The sequence below is a fragment of the Musa acuminata genome, chromosome BXJ3-3, assembly GCF_036884655.1.
Source record: "Musa acuminata AAA Group cultivar baxijiao chromosome BXJ3-3, Cavendish_Baxijiao_AAA, whole genome shotgun sequence".
Taxonomy (NCBI): domain Eukaryota; kingdom Viridiplantae; phylum Streptophyta; class Magnoliopsida; order Zingiberales; family Musaceae; genus Musa; species Musa acuminata.
In genome coordinates, this window is record NC_088351.1 from 28,148,881 (window position 1) to 28,174,450 (window position 25,570).

Below are 25,570 nucleotides of genomic sequence, written 5' to 3' on the forward strand. Positions count from 1 at the left end.
TAAAAAAATAGGTTGGGTTTATTGGCCAATCCAGGCCTAGTTCTAGGCCTGAATGGGGCAATAAGCCTTGTTCACAAGCCTTACCACTCGGTTCACACGACCTATTGCCCGATATGCCATGCATACGAATCGCCTGAAGTTGGATGGTCTGCATATTGGTCGACGATCGATTGATCAACGGTTGGATCAGTAAATACCATACCGAGAGTCAGTCGAAATTGCTTTCCTTGGTTAAAATCCTCTGCATTATTTTTCTATTTTTGGCAATATGTGCTTAATTTATGTCTAGAATCTTTACTTGATGCACTCATTGGTTGTTTTGATTTGTGTCATTGCCTAATAACTATCGTTTCGTGAATGACAGTTACATGTGGGAAGAATGGAAGGAGAGACACCCAGAAACAACTGAAGATGATTCTTTGAAATACTTAAATTTAAGATTTGTCTCGCTTGAGGTTAGTTTTTTTCTCTAGATCCACTTCCTATGACAAGGAAAATGTTGTTGAAAAACTTGGGCATACTCTTTATTTAATATGGTATACAGTTTCATAACTAATAACTTCTTGTTTATCCTTGGTAATAATGCATTCTCATAGCTATTACAAGAATTTTCTCTTCTCAAAGGCTAAAGTGATCTTTGAGGATGTTTAAATGGGAGAAATGAGTTCTTGCTCTTCTGCTGGATGTAATTAATCTATATTTTACCTGTGTTTTTTTTATTTCAGTCTTTTCCAAGAATTTTCACTTCTTGACTACCAACATTATTTTTGAGGAGGTTTATTATATTGGAGAAATGACCTAGCTCATCTGCTAGATGTACATTCTTAAGCTATAAAGACATCTGGATGCAAAACAATCCTTATTTTCTCTATTTTGTATTTTGTTTACTTGTTTTTCATATGTTAGAAATAAATAACAGCATGTATATAAGTATGATATGTCTACCATAATATAAATAGTATATATATGTATGATCATGTGCAATCAAAATGAGTTAATGACATAAGACAACTTCAAGAGAACTTTTTGATCTTAGACAACTCTCTCTCTCTCTCTCTCTCTCTCTCTCTCTCTCTCATATTAGTGAAAGATCACATAAGCAGTACCTACATGATTCAATAAAATCTAAGTTGATTATTCTGTGTTAATTGTCGTAAATCATTATGATACAACTATTGAATGATAGATCTTGATTTACATGCTTGTATTAACTGTTTTCTAAATTTTCTCTGGAAGATCAATTTTCATTTTTTTAATGTTTTCTTTTTTGGTGTTGTAGTTGCCACAACAGGAGAATTCATTTGATTGTGGTCTCTTTTTACTCCACTATGTTGAGTTGTTTCTGGAAGAGGCTCCTGTGAGTTTTGACCCATTCAAAGTCACCAAGTTCTCCAGCTTTGTGAGTTCTTTTCAATCTTCTTCTAAATAATATATACCTTAAGCTTTGTTAATATATTCTAATGACAAGGCCAATGCAAAATATGTTGCTGTTGTAACTTCTCAAGATTTTTCTACATTTTTTCCTTTTGTAAGATGCATTCCTGTAGATATAGTTGCATATTAGTGTAATTACTCTAAACTCTAAAGTATATATTTATACTCTTGTATTGTTAAGCTTTTATACATTGGTCGTCTTAGAAAATGTTTGTATTACTGAGTGTACAAGTTACTCTGTATATGGAAAAACTTTTGACAACATTGGTATTCTGGCAACTATGCCACCATGAATCCTTTTGAGTAAGTGTGATGGATGCTTGCCAGTCTTCAAATATGAATTTTAGATATAAAATATGCTTGCCATAACAAATATGGATTCTTGACTTCTTGATTTTATGGGACTTCGGATGAACAAATCATAAAATTTTTCTCTGAATAAGTTACATGGTGAGTTTCTAAACTATGAGGTCCAGTTCAAGTTGGTCCTCAGACCAATTATTATCATTGATGTCTTGATATTTCATCTTTGTTGCATTCAGGACCTACCACCATGTCCTGTTAAGCATCTCTTTTGGGAGGGAAAAAAGCACCACATTACAGTACCTGGCAAAGTGGAGGTTAAGTTACGAAGAAGGGAAGATAAAAAGAGAATAAGGCTGAAGAAAACAGATGACATAAATGGTAGACAGAAATAGAGTGGTTTCAAGGGGAGGGATATTATGCAAATGAAAGATATGGGAGAAGGTGAGGCAATAGGATGTGTTTTAGGAAGAAACGTGCAAGAAAAGGGAAGGACTAAGATTGATTGTGATTTGGAAAACAGCATATTGAATGAGATGTAGACAAGCATTGGGATCATGGAATTGTTAACAGATTCTTAGTTTGGTTAATGTTGATGCTTAGTGATGTATTGTCCTGGGATGGTTTTATGGGCCATGTGTCACTTTTCAAGAAAGCATAATATATGCCTCCTTTCTTGTTTGAAAACCAGTAATTTCAGATGTTCCACTCACAAGACACTGACAATCAATGGCTTGACAGTTACCATAGTTGTCAGGGTTTGCATTTCTTGCCCGTCTCGACTTTTCACACGAAACACATTTGAGAAATTAATTCAATTGTTGAACATACTCTAAAATGAGTTCATCTGACCCTAATCTTGTCTGGCCAAGGGCCTGCAATCTCGCCAAATGAGGACTTTCTAGCACATATTGTAGGAACACAAGTCTGTACTGAATGAGTTTCAAACTTTCTATGCTTTTGTGGATTTATCGTGGTAAGAGTCGGAGCTTAATATTTCTTTGTTTTGACATGATGCCCCAAGATAATAACCTGCCTGATTGAAATGTCTCATTTTCATCTGAAGTGCCATATGGCATTAGGATTCTATGCTAGTTTTACAAGATTTAAATAAATAGAATGTATCTCTCTCCAGCTCACTTGTCTGCCTCGGATATTTTCAGCTCAGTGCTGATTGGTTTCCACCTGCTGAGGCTTCTCTAAAGCGTTCTCTTATCTGGAAGCTGATATATGAACTTAACAACCCTACTCAGAAAATTAATACTAGCACATGCAGCAAAGTGCATCCTTCATCCTCAGGGTATCCTGAAATTAACGTTGAGCAAGAACATGTAGAACTTCTTTCTGCACACTGCAGCCCAGCCAAAGGATTAGTGGGTGATGCAGTATGTCCTGATGCTGGAGTTGGAAATGAATTTGGACATCTGGCATCATCTTCTGGTACCAAATGTGATGAACAAACAAGATTGATGATTCCAGAATTTCTTGAACCAGGAGAAAATACAATGTCTTCACCCAAGCATGGAGCTGATGGTCACCGGCATACTGCAACTTCATCAAACCTGTTATTTGTTTCATGCCCAATATTGGTATAGTTTTCTTCTTTGTCTACTTAATACTTTCACCAGATTTTTCTGAGGTCCTAAATGTACCTTGGAATTTGTTATTTCATTTTTTGAGCTGGCACATATAGTGCTTTGCATCTTTTTTATTTTTATCTTATTGTCATATTGTATTTGTTATTTAGGAGCATGCTGATGGAAGGGAACATTTATCTTCCTCTCGCCTGGGGAAAGAAGATTGTCAGCCACAGGATGGAAGCCCTAATGCCCAGTTTTGTATGAACTCTATGAATGTAAGTAGTGCCAATGTAACACCCTGGAGCACTGCAGATGAAAAGGATGCAGATACAGATCTGGCATCTGAATGCATGAATTCCAACAGTATGAATATCGATCAAAGAGAGCAAGATGAAAAAATGAGGTTGGCTTCACCAGAGAATTTTGGTTATGTTCCAGAGAGCCCTACTTCGTCTCCTAGAGAAAAGCTGGATGGTTTTGTTAAAGATTCTCAAGAAAATGATGCATCCAAAGCAGAGGGCACAGATTGTGAAGGTTCTCTGAGAATTTGCACCAGGGAGACAGATTGTCAGATCATAGATGGTGGGGACATCGACACACACGCTTATGGGGTCAGTGATGTTACAGATTGTATGGTAATGGATGGTAGGGGAACAGTGGATGGGCATGATGAGTGCGTCGAACTTGGCACCCAAGAGAGTGGAGATGGTGAGGATTGCCAGGAAACTCGTTCTGAAGCCAGACCGGATGATAACCATCCGGAAACCCACAGCGTGGACATCTGTAGTGGCGATGGCAACTGCAAAGTGAATTTGCCTTCTTCATTTGAAGATATCATCGTTACTGACGATGTGAAGCCTTTGGACAAGGATGATGTTCAAGTGATAGGGCGAATACTAGTGCGGCAGCCACACAAGCGGCGTAAGGTCACGATCCCTGAAGGAACTAGAATGCGCACCCGGAGCTTCACCAGAGAAAGCCATAATAATGGTACATGACTCTCTCAATCAAATCGGTCATCATTGGTTTGTTTTGTAGCAACATGTAAATAATTTTGCAAGATATCAAAGACTGGAATTGGTGCTTTATAGAAGATGGAATTTCTGCAGTAACTTCCATCCAATATCCTTGGCTACGTTAAAAAGTATGTATCCTTAATCAAGTTTAACCAGTCACTTGTCATTCATTAGTGGAGTGCTTCTGTTCACTAACTCTTTAATGCAGATAGTCCCCGAGGATTTCTTATATAGTTAATTGAGTTTTTATACATAAATACCAAATGACTTTCTGCAAATGGTTACAAGCGGATTTACACACTGACGTATATGTTGCACATGGAAGGGTTTCTTGACATTACAGGGTTAAGGGTGGGCTCTGATGTAATGGTAAATATTGCTCAGTTGTAGTTTGGATGTTGGATTCATGTCATGGTAATCTTGAAATAAGGCCGCAGACATTGTTCCTTCCGGATCCTGTATTGATGGGAGATCTGTGCCCATTGAGATGATGAGCCTTGGTTCTGGACAGCGTTTATTTTGTTTGATCATACGTTGGTGTGAGGTATTTTATATGTAGGTGCATCCATCATCCATGATCATAAAATTATTTTCAATGGTTTTCTGAGCATGCATCGATTGAATGCTATTAACATTGGTTATGTTCGATCATGTCGATCCAAGGATGGACGATGGTCATTTATGAATCAAGTCCTTATCCCTCTCCACTCGATTCCCAAGCATTTCACTTTTTTGACAACCAAGTGACGATCACACAGCATTAGTCATCCGTAACGGCGGTAAAAGGAAATCTACAACCCATTGCCTTGTCGGTGAGAGATGGCACTCGAGAAGTCATACTTCCTACTCTTCTCGGAATCTTCATGAACATTAGCTACAATGTTCAAGGATGGTGGGCGAGCCAGTACACGTACCACATCATGTGAAACACGATGCAGTTTCCTTCGCAAAGACTGCATTATTTACTGGTGCTAATTTTTGTTGTTTTCGAATGGGTAAATGATGAAGATGGTGTTCGATCGGTAAACCTTACTATCAAAACGATTAGTCAACATCATCCTAAAAAGCTAGTCAGCATCATCCTAAAAATATGTCGTATTCACCAATGTTTCGTAGATGTGGTGGTAACCACATCTTCATCATCAGTTTACCAGCTACACGTACTTGGAGGCCTCTCCACAAACACGAACAGAACAGAGTGTTGTGGCTGACATATGTACTGTAACTTCAAGATCAGGAGCTTTCTTGGGCACTGAAACAGGGGTGGCTTAGCACACGATGAAAGGAGCCCGGGAGACATGAATTGTGTTGTTTGCTTGTGTTGTCTCTGTTGTCGTCTTCTTCTTTCTTTTACTTACATTTACATACGAAGGAAAAGAAGATGAAGAGTTAGAGACATTGCAGCAGGCAATGTCCTCTTAAACTCTACTTCCAAGGTACGAAAGCATTATCTAATCCAAAAAGTCTTCTTATATGACTATACTATAGTTCTAATGCTACTGAACATATAACTAAATTGTTATTATAATGTAGGATTGGATTCCAAAGCTTAAGAGGGTTATAAAAAAAGAAGAAGAAGAAGAAGAGACAGGATAAAAATGGCTTTGGCACTGACCTCTAGCTATCAAGACATCAATTAATACAATATTATTATTTGATAAACTTGATGGGTTTAGTGTCTCTCTTTCATTTGCTATGTAGTAGTGACTATGGTTTTAAATATCAATTAGTTCAATATTTATCGGTTCCATCGATGTTCGGATGATATATATATATATATATATATATATATGATCTAAGATTACAGATAATCTTTTATTAATTTTTCTGGATGATACCAAGCAGTATTGGTTGATATACCATCGGATATGCTTGTATTACTATCAGCCTGATATATTACAGAAACTCATATCAAATTGAGATATAACAGTAATGCATGCATGATAGATGACTTTAACATGAAGTAACTGTAAGACAGTCAAAATAAAGAAATATTTTTCATGTTAAAGGAACTTAGAAGACACTTCGAAGAGTGGTTTGTATGAGGTCTTCACTTGGAATGTGAGTTGCTTAATTTGCACTTATCACTTGCTGATTAAAATACCATTCTAGATTTGGTGTTGAAGTCTTATGTTTTAATTCAAAAGGCTATGGGAGACTGTGACACTTCTTAGCACATATTAAATTGAATTCTAGACTAGCATTTCTTACATTCTTGCAGTGAGTAAGTAGGCAACCACCTCTTAAAAATCCAGTTGACTCATGAAAACATAAAAGATTTTGGTACTTTTAATAAGTGTTGAGATGTTCAAAAAACAGAAAAGAAAAGGATTCTTATTTGTTTATCCTTTCAAGATTCAAAAAATAATGTATTTGCCTTTACAGGTTGAAGAGCTAAATGAAATGTGGTTAATTGATGGTAATCAAACTTTTCCCTTTCATAGAACAACCAATTGGAGAGTCCAAATCAGACTCAGCAAGAGAGCAGCAAGAACACATAATGCAGCAGCAGAGAATACAAGATGCCATCACCAACCATGAATCTTTCTGCCACAGTTTTTATTTGGACACAGGTCTCATTGTTTTCAGTGAATCCTCTGATTCAGATCTCAGAACTAAGTACTCTTCTCAGCATTTTTCATCAGCTCTTTTAAGCCTCTCTGTCCATCTCCCAATGCTACTATACCAACACAAACACATAATTCACAGCATTTCAATACTGGTGGAGTTATTGAGCATGCAGGCACCTGAAAATGAGCATGATTGAAGCTTGAATGCAAGTGAATGCATCAAATTCTGCAGATGTTATCGGTGCACTGATGAGGAGGAGAAGAGCAAGGGAAAAGAGTGGATTGTTGGAGTGGGCAAGCAGTTCTTCTCATGCTGAGGTGAAGGTGGTCAAGGTCGGTGCTGGGTCAGCAATGGAAGCTGAGAAGAGAAGAGTGGCAGCTAGATCTTGACATTTATTGGATCGATCCTTCCTCATCCTCTCTGCAAAAGTTTCACATGCCATGAACAATTCTTTTCTACTGTTGTCTACTAACAACAGGGAGTTTGGAGTCTTTCATTTAGATTCCATTAAAGGTTTGGATTCTTTGATGGAGATGGTATGGGACAAACACAGCTTTAGACAGAGCCTCAAAGTGTGTCACAGCAGAGTCATAAGTTTCAATCCTTTTTGGTTTCTTGTGAAGACTGATCGTACAGCTGATGAGTCTTCCTGGAAGAGTGTCGATGCATCAAGCCATGAAATAATGAGCTCATGAATGCCCCCATCGCCAGATCTTATGTACAAGCTTTGCTAAAGCCAATTCAAAGCAAACTTTGAACATCCAAGAGCTCTCTTCTTATCCTCACCAGCTGTCATTTCACAAGAGCTACATATGCAGATTAAACAGAGAAAAAGAAAGCAGAAGCAACATTTCTGAACTGGTTTCACATGGATGGATCAGATGAGCAGCAGTGCAGGACAAGAACTAGAAGAGAGGATACGGAGAGAGGTACATGACGGTGTTTTCATAGAGCCTGAGGGACAGTAGAAGCTAAAAGAGTCGGCCACCGGGAAGGTGACGGTGATGGTATTCATCCATTCTGTTTTCATGGCACATTTTGCCCCTGGTCAAACCAGGTGTTCTTCCTGGTAGCCTTCTTGCTGCCATGGGTGAGATTGGCATAGCTTCAAAGTGGCCATAAAAGTAGAGGGTGAGTCAAAGATCTCTGTATGCATGAATTCACCGCATGAGCAATGTGGAACACAACTTAAACAACATGGCATATGGCTCTTATAATCTACAGCTGGGAATTTTTCACCTGCGCAGGAAGAAGATGTTCGTCAGACCTGAAGAAAGACTTGCACAATTCGGATGTGCTCTTCAAACGTGCATTATATCCAATTTGGATTGCTTTTCTTAAACTCCCTAACGAGTTCTCTAATCATATTGATGGGTTCGAGCCTTCTCTCTCTCTCTCTCTCTCTCTCTCTCTCCATATAACAAGCCTTAATATTCTCTGAGGACTTCTATTTTAACTGAGATAAAATTATATCCTTACAATATGTTAATAAATCCCGCATTGATCAGAGTCTCATTTACTTCCTTCTCTTCTTCTAGTAAGAAATAATGAAAAAATAAAGCTTTATTATTGTAAAAACAAGTTGAGACCTATTGATTTATGCACTCTTATAATTGAAGACATTGATTTCTTTCTCTCACTGAATCCTCTACTTTGAAGTAGGAGAAAGAAAGCTTGAGATTTTTCTTAAAAGTTCGACACTACTAAATCTGAAGAGTTTGATCTTTTTTGTCAATCTCAATTAGTCCTCTTCTCTGTTGAAGCTTTATCACCTTTTTGTTCTCTTCCCCAAAAGCAATCTAATCCCCATCGCTGGTTTCCATGGCTCCTCCATCACTGGCGTCCAAAGCCCCGCATTCCCTCACCGCCAATTGCGGTGACCCTATTCTCGCCTTCCGGCCCCACCTCTCTCTTTCTCTCTCTATATATACCCGAAGGTCAACACCGCCTTCTTTCCGCCCATCAAGTCTCTCGCTCTCCTCCTCTTCCCCGCCATCCTCTCGTAAAAATACCTCCTTTCCGCATTTTTCGCGCTCCTTGCCTCAGTTTCCCCCCGCAGGAATGGAAAAGGAGCGATTTTTATCTGTCGACTGCAAGTCGCCTGACATGAACTCTGGCGCCGTCGCCGACCAATTGCCCCGGCCCTTCCTCGACCTCGGCTGGGAGCAGCCGGTGCACCACGACGCCCAGTTCGAGTCGGCGATTAGCTCCTTCGTCTCGTCGCCGTCCTCCAATCCGTCGGCTGGCAACGGTAGCGTCGTTGTCCGCGCGCTCATTGGGCGGTTCGGCAGCATCTGCGACTCCGGGGAGATCTCCCAGACCTCGTGTTACAGCACGCCGCTGGATTCCCCTCCGAAGCTCACCCTCCCCGTGTTGGGTCACCGGCAGCAGGGCGGGGGAGGCCTGCCGGTGCCAGGGACTATGGCGGACGGGCAATTCACGCCGTTCGCCGCCAACCCAGGGTTCACGGAGTGGGCCGCGAGGTCCTCTTGCTTTGGAGCGTGGAGTTACGGCGGCCTCGGAGACCAATCCGGGCTCCCAGTGGCCCGGAATCTGTCAAGGGTTCCGAGCAGCCACTCACTGAAGTCAGCCGGTGCGCTGCAGATGGGAGTTCCGGACAATGGGAAGGACGCATCGAAATCGAACCCAGAGAGAATGGAGATGGAGATGAGATCCAAGCTTGGTGGTGGTATGCCACCATCGTCGACGTCTGGTAGGACGATGGCAGGTGGTGCAGCGAACAACGTTAGTAAGCGGAAAGCAGCATCGAAGGGGAGAGGAAAGGAGGCGCCTTTATCATCCTCCAACGTGAATTCTCCCACAGTACGTCTCAAAATTGATACTTGCACTGGGTTTTTTCTCCGATTTAATGCATAATTCTCTTCTCGACACTATAGCATGAGAATTCTTGGATTGCAGGCGGCTGAGGACGAACATCCTGATGCGAAGAGATGCAAATCAGCTAAAAATAATGGAGCTGACAAGGATTCGGTAGTCAAGCAAGAGACTGAGCAAAACATCGGCGCCAGCCAGAAGAAGGGAAAAGAGAACAATGCCAAGCCGCCGGAGCCTCCAAAGGACTATATCCATGTCAGGGCGAGAAGAGGGCAAGCCACTGACAGCCACAGCCTCGCCGAGAGGGTGAGCAAAGAACGATTTTCTCATGTTGTTCGATCATTCTCGGTTTTCTCTTTTCCTAGTTTCAAGTTTGTCATTGCGTTCTTTCTCGAATTACCAGGTCAGAAGAGAAAAGATCAGCAAGAGAATGAAGCTCCTGCAGGATCTCGTACCGGGTTGCAATAAGGTAAGCTTGCTGATAGTTGTGCTGCAAAGATGCTTCATTTGTTTTCCAAGCACAGAAATCTTAATGAAGTCCCAATGCCTTCGAATACTAGATAACTGGCAAAGCTATGATGCTTGATGAGATCATCAATTACGTGCAGTCGTTGCAGCGGCAAGTCGAGGTACAGAATTATAGACATTAAGAAAGATCAAAACATGATCTTCCTCGGTAAACTAGATTTCCATCTGAACTACATTTATCTGGTTTCAGTTCTTGTCGATGAAGCTAGCTACGATAAATCCCCAGCTAGATTTTGACCTGGAGACTCTCCTCCAAGAAAATGTAAGCTCTTTGCATTCATTCTCTCGGATCCTTTCTCTGAGATGTCCACCAATTTGAGTTGGGCTTGCCTTAGTTTGTCCTTTGCAATATAGATGCATCAAGAACATGAGCCATTGCCACAGCAAGTCTATCCATTAGAAGGAACAAGCACAGCTTTCTCATATGCTCAGCGACCTCAAGGGAGCCCTCTACAGAGTGCCATCACCAATGGTCTTGGCGTCGGCCAACAGCCACTATGTCCTATTGATGGACTGGCCGATGCCACCTCTCAGGTAATGATGCTGTCATTAAACATCTACAGACAGGCATAACTTGATTAAAGTTTGTTGGAAGAGTAAGTTTATGACTGAAGCAATGCTGGCCTTTTCAGCTTGGGAACTTTTGGGAAAGTGACCTCCAGTATGTTGTTCAATTGGGCTTTGGGCAGAGCCAGGGAGCCGAGTTCTTCTCGCGAAGCTTGAATGCTGAATGAGTTGGAAGACTAATAAGTTCAACTTGGTCACTCCATAAACACAGAAGATTATAGGAAAATTTATGGTGTACATTTGATGCAGGATGAGTTCATACTAAGTTAGTAGTCTTGTATTTGAGCAGCACAAGAAGCCTTCAACTAACAGCATTCGGTCCGACCGCAGACTTCAGGCGACAAACTTATTCTTTCATCAGGTGTAAGATCGTGACAAGGTGAGAGCCGGAACAAGAGTGAAGATGTAAGAGGGAGGGTTTAGCATGGTGATCATATTTTGTATTACCATGATAAAACTATTCATTATGAATTAATCAAGATGCCTTGAATTTTTTATTGCTGATTTTTTTTTTTTTCTGGTGCTTCTTGTGATGTATGAGGAAGAAATTTGAATCACTTTAAGAACAGTGCTTATGGAGTCAACCATTAGTTCAAAGGAACCTGCAACCTTTAATTTTCCCTGTTTACGTAACATCTATCACAGGATTCAGGCATACCTGCAACTCCATTTGTTTAAGCTATCAGTTCTTACATAAGCTGTAATCTGAATCTGACAAGGATTGATCAACAAGGCTTACAGCTCATAGAAGAGAAGAACAGTTTACCTGGAGGTCATGGTGCATTAGAATTCTCTCTTCTTTTGTCCTGTCAGATTAATTATGGATTAAGAAGTGTATGATATATCTGTAAAATTAATTGAAGTTTATGCTCCTCTTGTTTGAAGTACCCAAACAAGGATAAAGCTTGGAAGTTCATGTGTCACTAATCCTTGCTGACATCTTATTTGCACAAGCATCAAATGGTTTTATGGTGTTCTTCCTGTTGGAAGAACTTAATCTGCTGGATAATATTGAATCTGTGTTCTTCATTGTCAGCCAGTGTGATGAGGTCTTCACCTTTGTGGGCTCTTCAACATGACAGACTCTTCTCAATCAAATCCTGAGACCTAATGAAATGTGCTGGTGGTCTGTCTACATCCATCCTGATAGGAGAAATGGACATTGCCTCTCATCTACATAAGGTTTGGCCACTCCGCAATGGCTTGGTTGGCATCCAAAGCAACAAGGAAATTATATCATGCAAGTGGAGATCAACAAGTTAACATTTCATTTTGTTGGATCTCAACACAAATCAGATGGAAGCCATTAGGAGCAATTTTCTCTGAGAAGTAGGGGGGAAGTCATCGATCTTGATGTATGTAACTCCATACCAAATGAAATAAGATATAGACATATTAGTTTATATTACAGCCAAGCTGGCAAAATTCAGATACATGGAGCTTTCAGACATTCCTGTCAACCAACTGGCAAACCTTCTCAATTCCCCCCAGTTAATTAAACTGGACATAATCTTCTCAATTCCCCCCAGATACATGGTGCTAGAAAAATTTAAGTTTTTTCGGAGTTTATAGATGGTTCATGTTCTAGTCGATGACCAGGTTAATTTCAGATTACCATAGTATCAAACAGATTTAATGTTTCTGATAGAGACTGAAGATAGATTTGTCTACTGTGACCCCCAAAGAAACCACAAATGAAACAGCATTACATTAATAAAATGATCTTACATAATCCATTTCTGCAAGACTAATTCTGGCCTCAGATTTGCAGCTGGTTTTCTAAAAGGAAAAAAAAAAGAAGTAATAAATTTACTGGGCAAAAGATTAAGATTACTACACTCTTGTCCTTTTCTTTAGTAGGCAGAGCAAAATATCAATTGCACCAATCCTGAGTATAACCAGTTCACAGAACATTTGTTCTTACAATCAGTAAGAACAAAAAAATTGTAGATATAATCAATTCATTCCATATACTGTGATACACATTGCAGAAATATCATGTAGCTTTTAGATATTGCATTGATCATGACCAAGGAGCCATAAACAAGGACCTGTGTCTATGAATAACTCAGTATCACCTCTGTTGCAGCCTCTCTCCATGTCTACTTCTTAAATCTTTCCTCCATCAATCCTCTTGATTCTTAAGAATGGTAAGCATAATACAAATCCAAGAGTGTTGTGCATATGAAGATTGTTTCTGTGCTACACATTGCAGAAATATCATGTCGCTTTTAGATATTGCATTGATCATGACCAAGGAACCATAAACAAGGACCTGTGTCTATGAATAACTCAGTATCACCTCTGTTGCAGCCTCTCTCCTTGTCTGCTTCTTAAATCCTTCATCAATCCTCTTGATTCTTAAGAATGGTAAGCATAATACAAATCCAAGAGTATTGTGCATATGAAGATTGTTTCTGCTTTACTTCAATCCTACACATAGCTATCCATAAGATGTTTGACTATGACTAACTTTCCACCAAAGCTAAGTAATCATGAATCATTCCTTGGATTATTTTTGGGTGAGATGCAAGACATTGTTCGGTTATACATAGAGCTTACTTGAGTAGCAAGAAACAAGTTTGAGATCTAATCAGCAATGTTCTTTCAAATTACCCTAATCAGTAAAGTAAGTTCTTGATTTCTCACACGGTTCTTGGAAGGCAAATGTGGGTTAGATTTTTAGTTCCTTTGGTGATATGAAATAGAAATGAAAGAAAAAAACCATTAGTTTTCATTATTGATCTTTGAGGTAATTTGATCTCACTTTCATACCAATTATAAGCTTAGAAATGAAATGTAATATATATATATATATATATATATATATATTACATTGAAATGAAATGTAATATTTGATAAAGATTAGAAGATCCATTTGACTTGTGGAAACATTTTCTCGAATCGCAATTAAAACAAACACAAAGATTTGACGTAACTGACAACGAAGATACCTTTCTTCATCCGTTAATAGGATGTCTCCACATACTCATCCTACGATTCCGACTTCACCGCCACTGGTTGCACGCCACGTGGTCAATTTGCACAGAATCCACCGTCAGCTGAATCGCGCTTGATGACAGTTGGTCGAATATCCTGGCCCCTGATCTCGTCCAACTAGCCTACTAAACCTAGTTGACGCGTGGCGCCGTGGATCCGCGGGCAGATGACACGAAGGCGGCCGACGCATCATAGATGTCGAAGAATGGACGGTCGAGATCTCTCTGCGGCCAGCCCGCGGCGGAGACTGTCCCTATTTTGTTGAAGCGGAGACGTCGAGAGCGATGTCTCGTTCTTGGGTCATCCAGACCCAAATCGAATTAGGGTTGCTTTCGTCCTCGACTCTTACACTTGAGTAGAATTCTCTCGAGAATCTTTCGTGTCTTTGTTTGGGTCCGGGGGATTCGGAGGGATTCACGTCCTCGCACTCTGGTTCGGTGACGGGAGGAAGCCGATTTGGGAGTCGCATCAGGGGTGTCCGTTTCGGGGAAAGATGATGTTGTCGCTGCTGAGCGATGCGAGGCAGCACCCGCAGCAGCATCCGGCGCCACCGCCGCCGCCACCGTCTCAGCATCCGCCGCCATTTGGATCGGGTGGTGGCGGAGGGTTAGGGTTCCTTAAGGGTTCGCTGGGGGAGCTTGAGGAGGCGTCGGATCTTCTGCAGTCCGTGGATGGGGCTGTGGATGTCAAATGCTTGCCTCGATCGAAGTCGGATGAAGGTCTACGTCCTCTCTCGAGTGAAAATTTTGAGATTTTATTTACGTTGTTGTAAAATTCTCTTTCTTTGGGTGCTTCAAACTCGTATTGGATATAGAATATGAATTTTGGATGGTAATTTGATTCAACAAGCATGATCTTTTGGGAGGATCTATTGTTTATGCCGAAAAATAATTGTTGGACCTACAAAGAGTGACCTGACTTTGATGCTTGGATGATGTAGTTGACGAGGACATGTATTTGGCTATAGCTCATCAGAATTATAAAGCTGCAAAATACAAGCAGGCATTAGAATATGGCAATGCTGTTTACGAAAGGAATCCACGGCGGAAGGACAATCTCCTCCTCCTCGGTGCAATCTACTACCAGGTGCTTCAGGAGGAAATTTATTTTAAATTTATTACATATCTGGACTCATAGGTATTTGGTCTCTGTTGAACGAAAATCTTATCTACTGTTGTTTATTTATTTTCATTTCAGCTCCATGACTATGACATGTGTATTGCGAGGAATGAGGAAGCTCTTGGTATTGATCCTCATTTTTCAGAGTGTTACGGAAATATGGCAAATGCATGGAAGGTAACAAAAGAACTAAAATTTCCCTTCTTTTATTTGTTTATGGTCGAGTGGTTGTGTTGCTTGGATTGGATTATGTAAGACACTCTACTCATAAGATGTATGCTTGAAGGTAGTAGAAAACTCTATTCTCAGGATATATCTTAGATTTGATATACTGGTCTTAATATTTTTTAGCTGCCCTTCACTGATACCTGATGAATATGTTTGTCTTTTACTTAGGAAAAAGGCAATGTTGACCTTGCTATTCGTTACTATCTGACTGCCATTGAGGTATTCTTGAAATTCAGTTCACCATTTCTTCTTATGTTGATATTTTACTGTTACAGTGCATGATGAATTGGTTCACCTTTATTAGTTATGAAGTCATTAATCAATATTGTGATATCATCTTACTTTAAAAGAGAAGCTTGTGTTCACATTTATAATTACTGATGCCTGTTTGTCAAATGGATCTCTGGCATGCAATCTTCTAATATTGGTTGTAGAGTTTGTCATCGCAGAAATGTCAATACTATTATAAACTGAATTGTACCATGTAAGACTTAGTCATGGTTTAATGTATAGCTATTTTATAATTCCAAAAGGTTAAGATCATGTTTAGGGGAAAGATTGAGAGTGATTAATGATATTATGTTGTAATTATGTTTTCTTATTCTTAGAGCTGTAGGATATTGATACTGAAAGTCATTGCTTTTCTCTTTCTGTGTGATCAGATTAGGTTGTTTGTCTAGTGAGTTGAGAGTGTCTCCTTATTGTAGCATATAAACTTTGAGAATGCAAGAACATCATAAAATGGGTCTCTTGTTTTCGAGGCATTTGATTGTATACACGATGTATTAAGAGCAGGGATCAATGTTATTTGTAGCATTAAACTAAGGCATCTACTATGGAAGAATTCTCATTTTATGTTGTACTTACTATTATAATAATGACTAGATTTGGGAAAATTGTATGTGAAGGTTTGTCTCAAAACCACAAAAAAAAGAAAAAGAAAAAATTTGGAAAAGTAAGGAGAGAAGTGAAGGGTCACCCGCTTGAGGGCAAATTGTAAATATCTCTTTGGCAAAGGATCTGTTTGGAAGTTTCTTCTTCTTCCTAATTTTTCTATCATCTGAGCATTGCATTGTATAGATTATCTCATAAATAATTTACTTCTGTGCATGTGACTGAGGCAGCACATTGGTTTTAGGTTCATAAGAAACTGTGAAATTCTTTTAGGTTCCCCTATTCCATCCTGTATAGTAAAGCCATAGAATTGAATTTAATAATTTTACTTGTCCACCAGTCTAAGAAGATAACAAAATTATGTGACTATCTATCCTCTGGGCCTAAATTTGACTTATGGATGAGCATCATAAGATAGACTACAGGTTAAAATCATTATACTTGTCTTTTGTACATTGGCTGCTCTTTCTTGTACAATTTTTTAGCTATAACTTTTTCTTCCCCATCTTCTTGGATGTTGTATTGCATGCTTAGCAGGAACCTTCCTTGTACATGGATCCTAACATTTCAGTCCTGGTATTTGGTTTAAAATTTGCAGGTTCTTCATCATTGATTTTTCTAAGAAATAATGGAATACCTGGATTGATATCTCTTCTTTTTTAATATCATCAGTCTTCTTTTGTTTTTCCCTAGATTCAGCCTAACTTCTGTGATGCCTGGTCAAACTTGGCAAGTGCGTACATGCAGAAAGGAAGACTCAATGAGGCAGCCCAATGCTGTCGGCAGGCCCTTGCGCTAAACCCTTTCTTGGTGAATTTTTGTAATGTTGCATTTTTGTCTCACACTTAAGTATGAAAAAAAGCCAATGATGATTATTGCATTTTTTTTAATAGGTTGATGCTCATAGTAATCTTGGCAATCTGATGAAAGCTCAAGGCTTTGTTCAAGAGGTATGAAAATCCAAGTTTTTCTGTCATCATGATGGTCGAGGCTAGTACACGCCATTTATGTCAGTGGTGCTGAATTTGTGTTACCCTGTTGGTGCACTTATTATAATTGCTTAATTAGACATACTTTGCTGGTATGCATTTTCAAGTCCATTTCTCTTAATTAGTTCTTGGTATATTTTCCTCCCATTGACCATTGATCTTTGGCTTATGAATGAATGTTCTTATTCCTAATGAGTTACTGGAAACTTCGATAACTGTTATTACGTGTGTTACTTTAGTCATCCATTGGATGATTTTACTATAGAAGGATTTATTGATCAGTTCAGTGAGCATAATATTCTTTCATCATTTTGGATCCTTCAGCTTTAGTGCAGACAAGTGATGTCATTTAACTTAAGCGACAAGGCAGATGATTAATACTAGAATTTGATGGCATGTGCAGGCATATAAATGCTATCTTGAGGCCTTGCGTATACAACCTACTTTTGCCATTGCATGGTCCAATCTTGCTGGGCTCTTCATGGAGGCAGGAGACCTTAGCAAAGCCCTTATGTATTATAAGGTAGGTGATTGATCCACCTCATAGTATGCTGTTTGGAAAAGCATTTTGCAATTCATTTGAAGAGTTTTTCTATCAGTTATTTTTGGTACTGTCAGCCCCCAAGTGGACCTGGAGTCTTGACCCAGCTTTTTCAGACACAAACTCGGACAATATAGTTCAAGAGGCATACTGTCCCAGACTGTCATCATTAATACACTATTGCAAGGATAATGTAGCTGCTTTCATGCCTGTGCCAGCCATGGTTGTGGTACATAGCATGAATTGAGTGCCACGGGCCTTGTTCCCGATACATCTCATATGTTTGTGTGGTCTTTGTGTCTTCATTGGCATGTTATGTGGGATATACCTCTGCTGAGTGCCAGTTTGGCAGCAGTATGATACATTCTGTGTGTCTATTGAAGGTGTAATTCTTTGGGAGATGTCTGACCTAAATGATAGGTATTTTAGTGAAGGCTTTAAGAGCAGGCCTGGTGGAAGGCCACCAAGACAGAACAATGCATCTACAGGTGGAATTGGATGCACGAGTTCTACTAAGAATTTAAACATGGAAATATAGCTTGGAAGTTTCAAATTTCAAAATATACTGATACCTTTTTTGGGGTAAAAATGACTTTTAGAAAGTGTATGCATACTTGGAGAAAAGTAGATTGTGCAGCCAATTTTCTTGCCATATCACCTCAGAAAAAAACATAGTTTTTCCTGATCTTTTTTGTATTTGTGCTCCAATACTCAGATTCTTTTTCGAAAAAAGTTTGTAGAATGCTGTTGGATCTTAATCTGATAGAGAATAGTTTTAACATTAAACCCAGTGAATGTGCACTTGTACATGTAACTTTTGAGACACTTCAGTGGATACTCTTGTTCCTGTTTAGTCTGTTCAATGGTAATTTTGTCACTAATTGCAAATCCAAAATGTATCAGCAGCTCCTTTTTTGGGGAAAAAAGGTTCTGTATTAACTGTTTATTTCATTGTATTTCCTTTGTAAACATTATATTATTCTCTATTAGTTCTTTTGTCAATGAGCAGCTCAGAGAAAGCTTTTTTCTTGTTCCACATATCAATTTTTTTATACTACTTAATAGCCCATGAGCGACTGATTTGTATCATCAATTTTTTCAAGCTATTGTAATTATCTGAAGATCATGATTTTGTACATTTAAACTGTAGGAAGTAATGTGTAATCAATTTGACAGGAAAATTTCATTAAACAGTGCTGCAGATATTAGAGATCCCTTTTCCAAAAGATATTTCTTACTGCAAGGAATTGCTTAGTTTCTTATATATAATTTCTAAGACATTCTTGTCTAGTACCTGATGTCAATTTTTTTTGGAACTGAGCGAAAATGTTTTAGTTAGAAGACATTTCCTTGCTACATCCTGTTTTTGATTTTTTTTTTAATTTCAGGAAGCTATTAAATTGAAACCATCATTTGCTGATGCTTACTTGAACCAAGGAAATGTTTACAAGGTAAGCTTTCATGTTATTGTAATTTCCATTAGCGGGAAAAAATGGGAAAGGTCTTGCTTATGGAGAAAAATCATTCTTCCTTTGGGCTTTTCCAGGCCATGGGAATGCTTCAGGAGGCTATCATGTGCTATCGACATGCTGTTCAGGCACGTCCAAACTATGCCATGGCTTATGGTTAGTATTCACTGGTATAGTGGCTGGAATTTATACCATTGGTCACATTTTATTTCTGTTGTGCTGTTTCTTTTCTTGCTGTTTGTTCATTCCTGTGGTTGATCATTAACCATCTGGGGGAACTTTTCATTTGTTCTTGTCTGACTTACTGTTTATCTTTTTCACTTTATTACTATAAAAGGCAGCAACAGTGTGTTCTCTGAATATATGACAAGTAGAAACTACCTTTACATCATAATACAAAAGAGGATTGCACCCTCGATGCAGGAAATCTTGCTAGTACATTCTATGAGCAAGGTCAGCTAGATTTAGCTATTCATCACTACAATCAAGCCATAACTTGTGATCCACGGTTCGTGGAGGCATACAATAATCTGGTAGGTTGTAAATAAAATGAAGTGTTGGTATAGTTGTACAAAAGGAAGAGTGTTTGCCTGATTGAGTTTTCTCATAGGGAAATGCTCTGAAAGATTCTGGCAGAGTGGAAGAAGCCATTAACTGTTATCGGGTAACTTTGTTGACTTTTTCATCTCATGTCTTGTCTATTCTTATCTTGCTAAGTATCTGACAGTCATTTTTTCTACATGAAGTCATGTCTTGCTCTTCAATCCAACCACCCACAGGCTCTTACAAACCTTGGAAACATATATATGGAATGGTGAGATTTCAGAACATTTTTTTAGAGGATGTTCGAGCAATACTATTTGTTGCAAGGACTTTGTGCCATGAAATAACTCAGGGAAATTACAGAGAGAAAAAATCTTTCATGCAGGAATATGATGACTGCAGCTGCTTCCTTTTATAAAGCAACATTGTCAGTAACAACTGGTTTATCTGCTCCTTACAACAATTTAGCAGTCATATACAAACAACAGGTACTTTTCGTTACTTCCTTCAGCATTATAGAATATGTGTGTTTGGCTAAATCATAACTAGTCAGATTCCAGTTGTTGACCATGTTTTTCTCTTTCACTTCAACTTCAGGTGAACTTGTGCTACTTTCATTTGCTGAAATTTGTACTAAAATTTCTAACCTCCTTTAAACCACACATAGGGCAACTATGCTGATGCAATAGCTTGTTACAATGAGGTTCTTCGCATAGATCCTATGGCAGCTGATGGGCTCGTCAATAGGGGAAACACGTTTAAAGAGATGGGCAGAGTTAGTGAGGCAATTCAGGATTATATTAAAGCTGTGGTGATTAGGCCCACTATGGCTGAAGCTCATGCAAATTTAGCTTCTGCTTATAAAGATAGGTATATCTTCTGGGTGGTCTGTGCTTCTCAAATATTTTCTTTTATGGTGCATTATCTTTTCATTTACAATTTTTTGCAGTGGACATGTCGAAGAAGCTCTAAGAAGTTACAAACAAGCCCTGCTTCTGCGTCCAGATTTTCCAGAAGCAACTTGCAACCTTCTACATACCTTACAGGTAGTATGAGAAGCCTTCTTGTTTGTGACACTGGTCTTTTCTAATTCCAGCTGGTTTTTTCTAGGGCCAATAGTTTGTTCTGGACAGTCTGTGAAAGAAAGTATTATAGGTTTTGATATTGAGGTTTGGTAAATGTAATTGTCTGCTTCAGGCAATAATTGATTTTAGTTATTGTGACCTCTGAAGGAACCAGGGCAGATTGCATTAAGTTCATAACTCAGTGTCAAATATCTCCTGCATCCTATCCTTTCGTTATTATTTAATTTATTCATCAAACTCAGATGCAAAATTAGGATCATTGAACTATTGAAGATATTTATTTACATTTATGGTGACAATTAATGATCCAAAAATACAGCTTTCTAATCTTCCTTCTGGATTGATTGAACAGTGTGTCTGTGATTGGGATGGTAGGGATAGCAAATTTGTTGAAGTCGAAGGGATCATTAAAAGGCAGATCAAGGTTTTGACTCACTATCTTATTACTTTGCAGTTTAGTATGAAGAGTCATACTAGTGTCGTAACTTGTGACTTTGTGTTCATTATTAACTGCTTGTGCTTGTTCTACCAGATGTCAGTTCTTCCAAGTGTGCAACCATTTCATGCTATTGCATATCCTATTGATCCTTTGCTTGCATTGGAAATTAGGTGAAACAATTTTCTTCTCATTTCCCACATTTTTTTTTAAATATGAGAACTTTGTGTAATGGTAAATGGTCTTTCAGCCGAAAATATGCAGCTCATTGCTCCTTAATTGCCTCTCGCTATGGGCTTCCTGCATTTGCTCACCCCCCTCGTATGCCTGTGAAGAGTGAGGGCAGAAGTGGGCGGCTCAGGGTGGGGTGAGTAATTTTTTTTGTTTTCCATTGTCTGTCAACTGCTTATGTTGATGTAACATGATGCCAAATGGTTTTCCAGATATGTGAGTAGTGACTTTGGTAACCATCCTCTATCACATCTTATGGGCTCAGTATTTGGAATGCACAATAAGGAGAACATTGAGGTTCTACAGGCTAAATCTTGTCTTGCTAATGATTATATTTAAACAATTTCTGTGTGAACTAATAATTTAGGTACAGGTGTTCTGCTATGCCTTGAGTCCAAATGATGGGAGTGAATGGAGGCAACGAATCCAATCTGAGGCTGAGCACTTCACTGATGTCTCCTCGATGTCATCTGATATGATTGGCAGGTTGATCAATGAAGACAAGATACAGATCTTAATTAACCTAAATGGCTACACCAAGGTATTTGTTGCTATTTATATATTTCATTTGATAACTATATAAATGTTTGTTGAATCTTAAGCAGCAATTTGTTTCCATTTATATAATATCAGTAAGGAAGCAACATGACCTCTAATCGTCTTTGTTGAGACATCCAGGTTGGTTTGTGCTTTGTTGCACAAGTGATAGATCTCAGGTTTGAGTACATGAATGAGCATCATATGAAAATACTTTTCATTAAAAAAGGCATGACCTCTAATCGAATATGTTTCTAAACCTGTATTATTGGATCAACTTAAGAAAGAATCCAAGAGCATAGATTTCTTCATTATGCATGCCAGTGATCGTGTTCTTTGAGGGCGAAGTACTAACATCACAGACTAGGATGAACAATATCAAATACACATCTTAGTATAAGTCATTCTTGAGTTTTCTAGTAGTGGATTAAAGTGATGCATCTAACTCATCATGCCCCTTGAGGGCTAGGTACTAACATCACAAAGCAAGAAGAACAAGACCAATTACAAATCTTACTAGAATGCATTCTAGAGGTTTTAGTATAATATTAAAGTCATAGGTTCTCAAGAAACCATATTTGGGAATCTAGTGGAAATCTGTGAATTATTCAAGTTGGCCCTCACAAGGTGAAATGTTGCTATATATGTTTAGGCTTTGTCAATTTGATTAAGATAGCATATCTGGGGTCTAGTATCTAACAAAGTGCAATTCTAATGATGTGGCGAAAGAATATGCACTAGTGAATGCTGCACAGGGTGATTTCAATCTGTTAGCATTAGGATCCATTATTTAGTTATGTAGATGATTTTGATCATGATGTCACATATGTTGAGCATCTAGTTGAGTTGATTCTGCCACCTTGTTTTCCATTAGTGTGAGCTTGACATTCACTCTGTCAGTGTCTTGGTGAGAGCATCGTCCATGGTTTCGAAGACTAGGATGTAATTGCCACCATGTCTATGAATAATTGTCAAGAGTGATGTCAAATCCAATTACATTATTAACCATTTCTGCTATCTGACTGTATTACAGGGTGCAAGAAATGAAGTTTTTGCTATGCAGCCGGCACCAATCCAGGTCTCATACATGGGTTTTCCTGGAACAACAGGTGCAACGTACATTGACTACTTGGTTACTGATGAGGTCTGGAATCTTTACCTTCTACATTTTCTCCTCTTACCACTTTGATGCTTACTTAATGGCTTATTATATTTGTTTGCAGTTTGTTTCTCCTACACGGTTCTCACATATTTACTCAGAGAAGCTTGTCCATTTACCTCATTGCTACTTTGTGAATGATTATAAGCAGGTACTTAAATCTACTTATTTTATTATTATCCCTCCCTGATTATGTTCATTCTAACCTAGCTTTGGTATTCATGTACATCAGAAAAATCGTGATGTCTTAAGTCCTATCTGTCGACATAAGCGATCAGATTATGGCCTGCCAGAAGATAAATTTATTTTTGCATGCTTCAATCAGCTTTACAAGATGGACCCTGAACTATTTAATGCATGGTAACACTTTGATATAATTTCTAGGAGGAATGAAAGCATATGTTTTGAAGTTCATGGCTTCAATGTTTAGACATGACATTGTTCTCCCAATCCTCCACTAATAATCTCAATGGATCTCAGGTGCAACATTCTGAAACGTGTTCCAAATAGTGCACTATGGTTACTGAGATTTCCCGCAGCTGGAGAGATGAGACTTCGGGCATGTAAGTAGATTTTTAGGTTGCCACTGTATTATGGAGCAAAGATGCGGCGATATTCTGTCTCTCTCCTGCCTAATTTTTGTCTTTCTCACCTTACTATAAGAACTGCCCTGTGCAGATGCTGTGTCAAAAGGAGTGAGACCTGATCAGATCATATTCACAGACATCGCTATAAAGAACGAACATATCAGACGCAGTGCTTTGGCAGATCTCTTTCTTGATACGTGAGTTTTCCCATATATAAATTACTTCTTGGCAGAACTGCTGACATTTGGTGATTAGGATTTGAAATGGATTACTTATAAATTCTATTTGCAGGCCACTTTGTAATGCACACACAACAGGAACGGATGTGTTGTGGGCTGGCGTGCCAATAATAACGCTGCCACTGGAGAAAATGGCTACCAGAGTGGCTGGTTCACTATGTCTGGCTACTGGACTTGGGGAGGAGATGATTGTGAGCAGGTAATGACTGCCATCCTCTCGTAACTCCTATAGACTGACCATCGAAAACCTTAAACCAACTAATGTAACTTCAACGTGGATTCCATGATCTAGCATGAAAGAGTATGAAGAGAAGGCAGTTGCGCTAGCCCAGAATCCCTTGAAGCTCCAAGCACTTACAAATAGGCTGAAGGAAGCCCGCATGACTTGTCCTCTATTCGACACCATTAGATGGGTAAGCAATCATGGCATCTAGGAATCGATAAATTTCTTTTACGCAAGTTTTCTCTTCCATTCATCCGGAGCCTATATAACCCATGTAGGGGGTGAATCTCCGTAAATGTCTAGATTTCCATGTCTCAAATCTCTGGTAAACAAGAAGAATGTGACAGCCTCCGAATTTTACAGGTTAGGAATCTGGAGAGGGCATACTTCAAAATGTGGAACCTATACTGCACCGGTCAGCACCCACAGCACTTTAAAGTAACGGAAAACAGTGATGAGTTCCCATACGACAGATAATATGAGGAGAGGAGACGTCATGAGCAAGAGACGGAATTCCAGCAGCATCCTCGTATAGGTCTATGGCATGGTGATTGGTAGTTTGAAAAAAATTATACACTGGGTTGGTTTATATGAATGCCGCGGTGCGCATGCTAGTATGTGCGACTACGTAAGCTCTTAGAGGCAGATAGAGGTAAGATTAAAACACTTTTGAATGTATTGGCAAGCGTGGCTATTTGGGGTGTGGCTGAGAAGTAGTGCAAGAGTGATGATCTCGATCATGCTATTTATGCAGCTGTGTTCTTGCTGTTGACAGATTGTTCTTGGTGTTGAGAGAAGACTTGTCACTGGCAAACTCCTGGATGTTGTCGGGGTTTCCTATGATCGTGGATGTCGAGACGACATCCTCTTTGGTTGCTTTCCTATAGACGAGCTGAGAAATACTTGTTCGTTTCATCTGCTGCTTGTACCTGCCGGAGAACTCAGAGGGGGTGTTGTTGTCAGCCAGTCGATGGAGATAAAAGAACCCCATTGACAAAGGGGAAGTCGCCGTAAAAAAAGGCCATAACTGCCATGGCTTCGAGGCTGGCCCGTTACATCAAGTTAGGCTCTTCCTGACCTTTAACCTTTCAATTTGAGTCTCTGTTAACGCAGGACACGAAGACTGTTTGGCTGCGGATTGAAAGGTGATCAACAAAGTTTCATCTCCCGATTTCGTGAACTCGTTGACAATACGTATACAGCTAGTATTGGTAAAGAAAGAGGGAAGGGAAGAGTAAAGCAACATTATAAGTATTTATTTTATGAACAATATGAGAAACATATGACAAAGCTACTGAACAAGGGAGACATAATAAGAGAATAAGAAACAACAGAATGGGGGATATATAAATACATAACCCTCCAGAGTTCGTAATTTTTGTGGGCGCTCCTCTCTAAACTCAAGTTTTGCATATATTCTTAGTAACTCAAAATTGATAGTTGATCAGTAGCAAAA

General features: G+C 39.1%; 3 protein-coding genes and 1 long non-coding RNA gene across 9 annotated transcripts in view; all 4 read left to right on the plus strand.

The window, feature by feature from the left end:
• Positions 1-4,564, plus strand: part of LOC103978538 (probable ubiquitin-like-specific protease 2B) — a 33,777-nt gene extending 29,213 nt beyond the window's left edge. For all 4 annotated transcript variants that reach the window (XM_065143334.1, XM_065143336.1, XM_065143335.1 and 1 more), the window contains 4 exons: positions 365-455; positions 1,280-1,399; positions 2,901-3,326; positions 3,485-4,564. In XM_065143334.1, coding sequence (XP_064999406.1) covers positions 365-455; positions 1,280-1,399; positions 2,901-3,326; positions 3,485-4,315 — 1,468 coding nt within the window. In that variant the 3' untranslated portion in view covers positions 4,316-4,564. The remainder of the gene's footprint in view (positions 1-364; positions 456-1,279; positions 1,400-2,900; positions 3,327-3,484) is intronic.
• A 1,022-nt stretch (positions 4,565-5,586) lies between these two features.
• On the plus strand, positions 5,587-8,102 carry LOC135633135 (uncharacterized). Its single transcript, XR_010494912.1, has 2 exons — positions 5,587-5,769; positions 6,719-8,102. It is a non-coding gene; the product is annotated as an uncharacterized LOC135633135 (long non-coding RNA).
• A 735-nt stretch (positions 8,103-8,837) lies between these two features.
• On the plus strand, positions 8,838-11,489 carry LOC135632921 (transcription factor bHLH77-like). The gene is made up of 7 exons (XM_065141795.1): positions 8,838-9,727; positions 9,824-10,045; positions 10,143-10,208; positions 10,300-10,368; positions 10,458-10,529; positions 10,622-10,801; positions 10,900-11,489. The coding sequence occupies exons 1-7, from the start codon at positions 8,966-8,968 to the stop codon at positions 10,999-11,001; spliced, it is 1,473 nt and encodes a 490-aa protein (XP_064997867.1). The 5' UTR covers positions 8,838-8,965; the 3' UTR covers positions 11,002-11,489.
• Positions 11,490-14,083: 2,594 nt separating this feature from the next.
• Positions 14,084-25,294, plus strand: LOC103978537 (probable UDP-N-acetylglucosamine--peptide N-acetylglucosaminyltransferase SEC). 3 transcript variants are annotated; one of them, XR_671159.3, is made up of 29 exons: positions 14,084-14,553; positions 14,775-14,920; positions 15,032-15,130; positions 15,350-15,400; positions 16,769-16,885; positions 16,969-17,025; positions 17,468-17,587; positions 18,994-19,056; positions 19,152-19,230; positions 19,498-19,607; positions 19,685-19,738; positions 19,821-19,888; positions 20,003-20,105; positions 20,285-20,487; positions 20,567-20,663; positions 21,055-21,126; positions 21,235-21,311; positions 21,389-21,505; positions 21,582-21,666; positions 21,743-21,910; positions 22,940-23,050; positions 23,130-23,216; positions 23,298-23,425; positions 23,546-23,628; positions 23,744-23,849; positions 23,944-24,090; positions 24,184-24,304; positions 24,478-24,766; positions 24,869-25,294. XR_671159.3 is itself a non-coding variant. In XM_009394363.3 (28 exons), exons 1-28 carry the CDS (start codon positions 14,328-14,330, stop codon positions 24,589-24,591), a joined length of 3,009 nt encoding a protein of 1,002 aa, XP_009392638.2. In that variant the 5' UTR covers positions 14,084-14,327; the 3' UTR covers positions 24,592-24,867. The 3 variants fall into 3 exon arrangements, 1 of the variants encoding a protein (XP_009392638.2); XR_671158.3 differs by having other exon boundaries at positions 24,890-25,294; XM_009394363.3 differs by lacking the exon at positions 24,869-25,294 and having other exon boundaries at positions 24,478-24,867.
• The last annotated feature ends 276 nt before the right edge of the window (positions 25,295-25,570 follow it).

Excerpts from the sequence above, each read along its gene's own strand:
- LOC135632921 (XM_065141795.1), top strand. The coding sequence starts at position 8,966 with ATGGAAAAGGAGCGATTTTTATCTGTCGACTGCAAGTCGCCTGACATG. Across the intron at positions 10,530-10,621 it reads AGACTCTCCTCCAAGAAAAT|ATGCATCAAGAACATGAGCC; the intron begins GTAAGCTCTTTG and ends TTTGCAATATAG. Across the intron at positions 10,802-10,899 it reads TGGCCGATGCCACCTCTCAG|CTTGGGAACTTTTGGGAAAG; the intron begins GTAATGATGCTG and ends TGGCCTTTTCAG.
- LOC103978537 (XM_009394363.3), top strand. The coding sequence starts at position 14,328 with ATGATGTTGTCGCTGCTGAGCGATGCGAGGCAGCACCCGCAGCAGCAT. Across the intron at positions 17,026-17,467 it reads CTCAAGGCTTTGTTCAAGAG|GCATATAAATGCTATCTTGA; the intron begins GTATGAAAATCC and ends TGGCATGTGCAG. Across the intron at positions 21,667-21,742 it reads ACAATAAGGAGAACATTGAG|GTGTTCTGCTATGCCTTGAG; the intron begins GTTCTACAGGCT and ends ATTTAGGTACAG.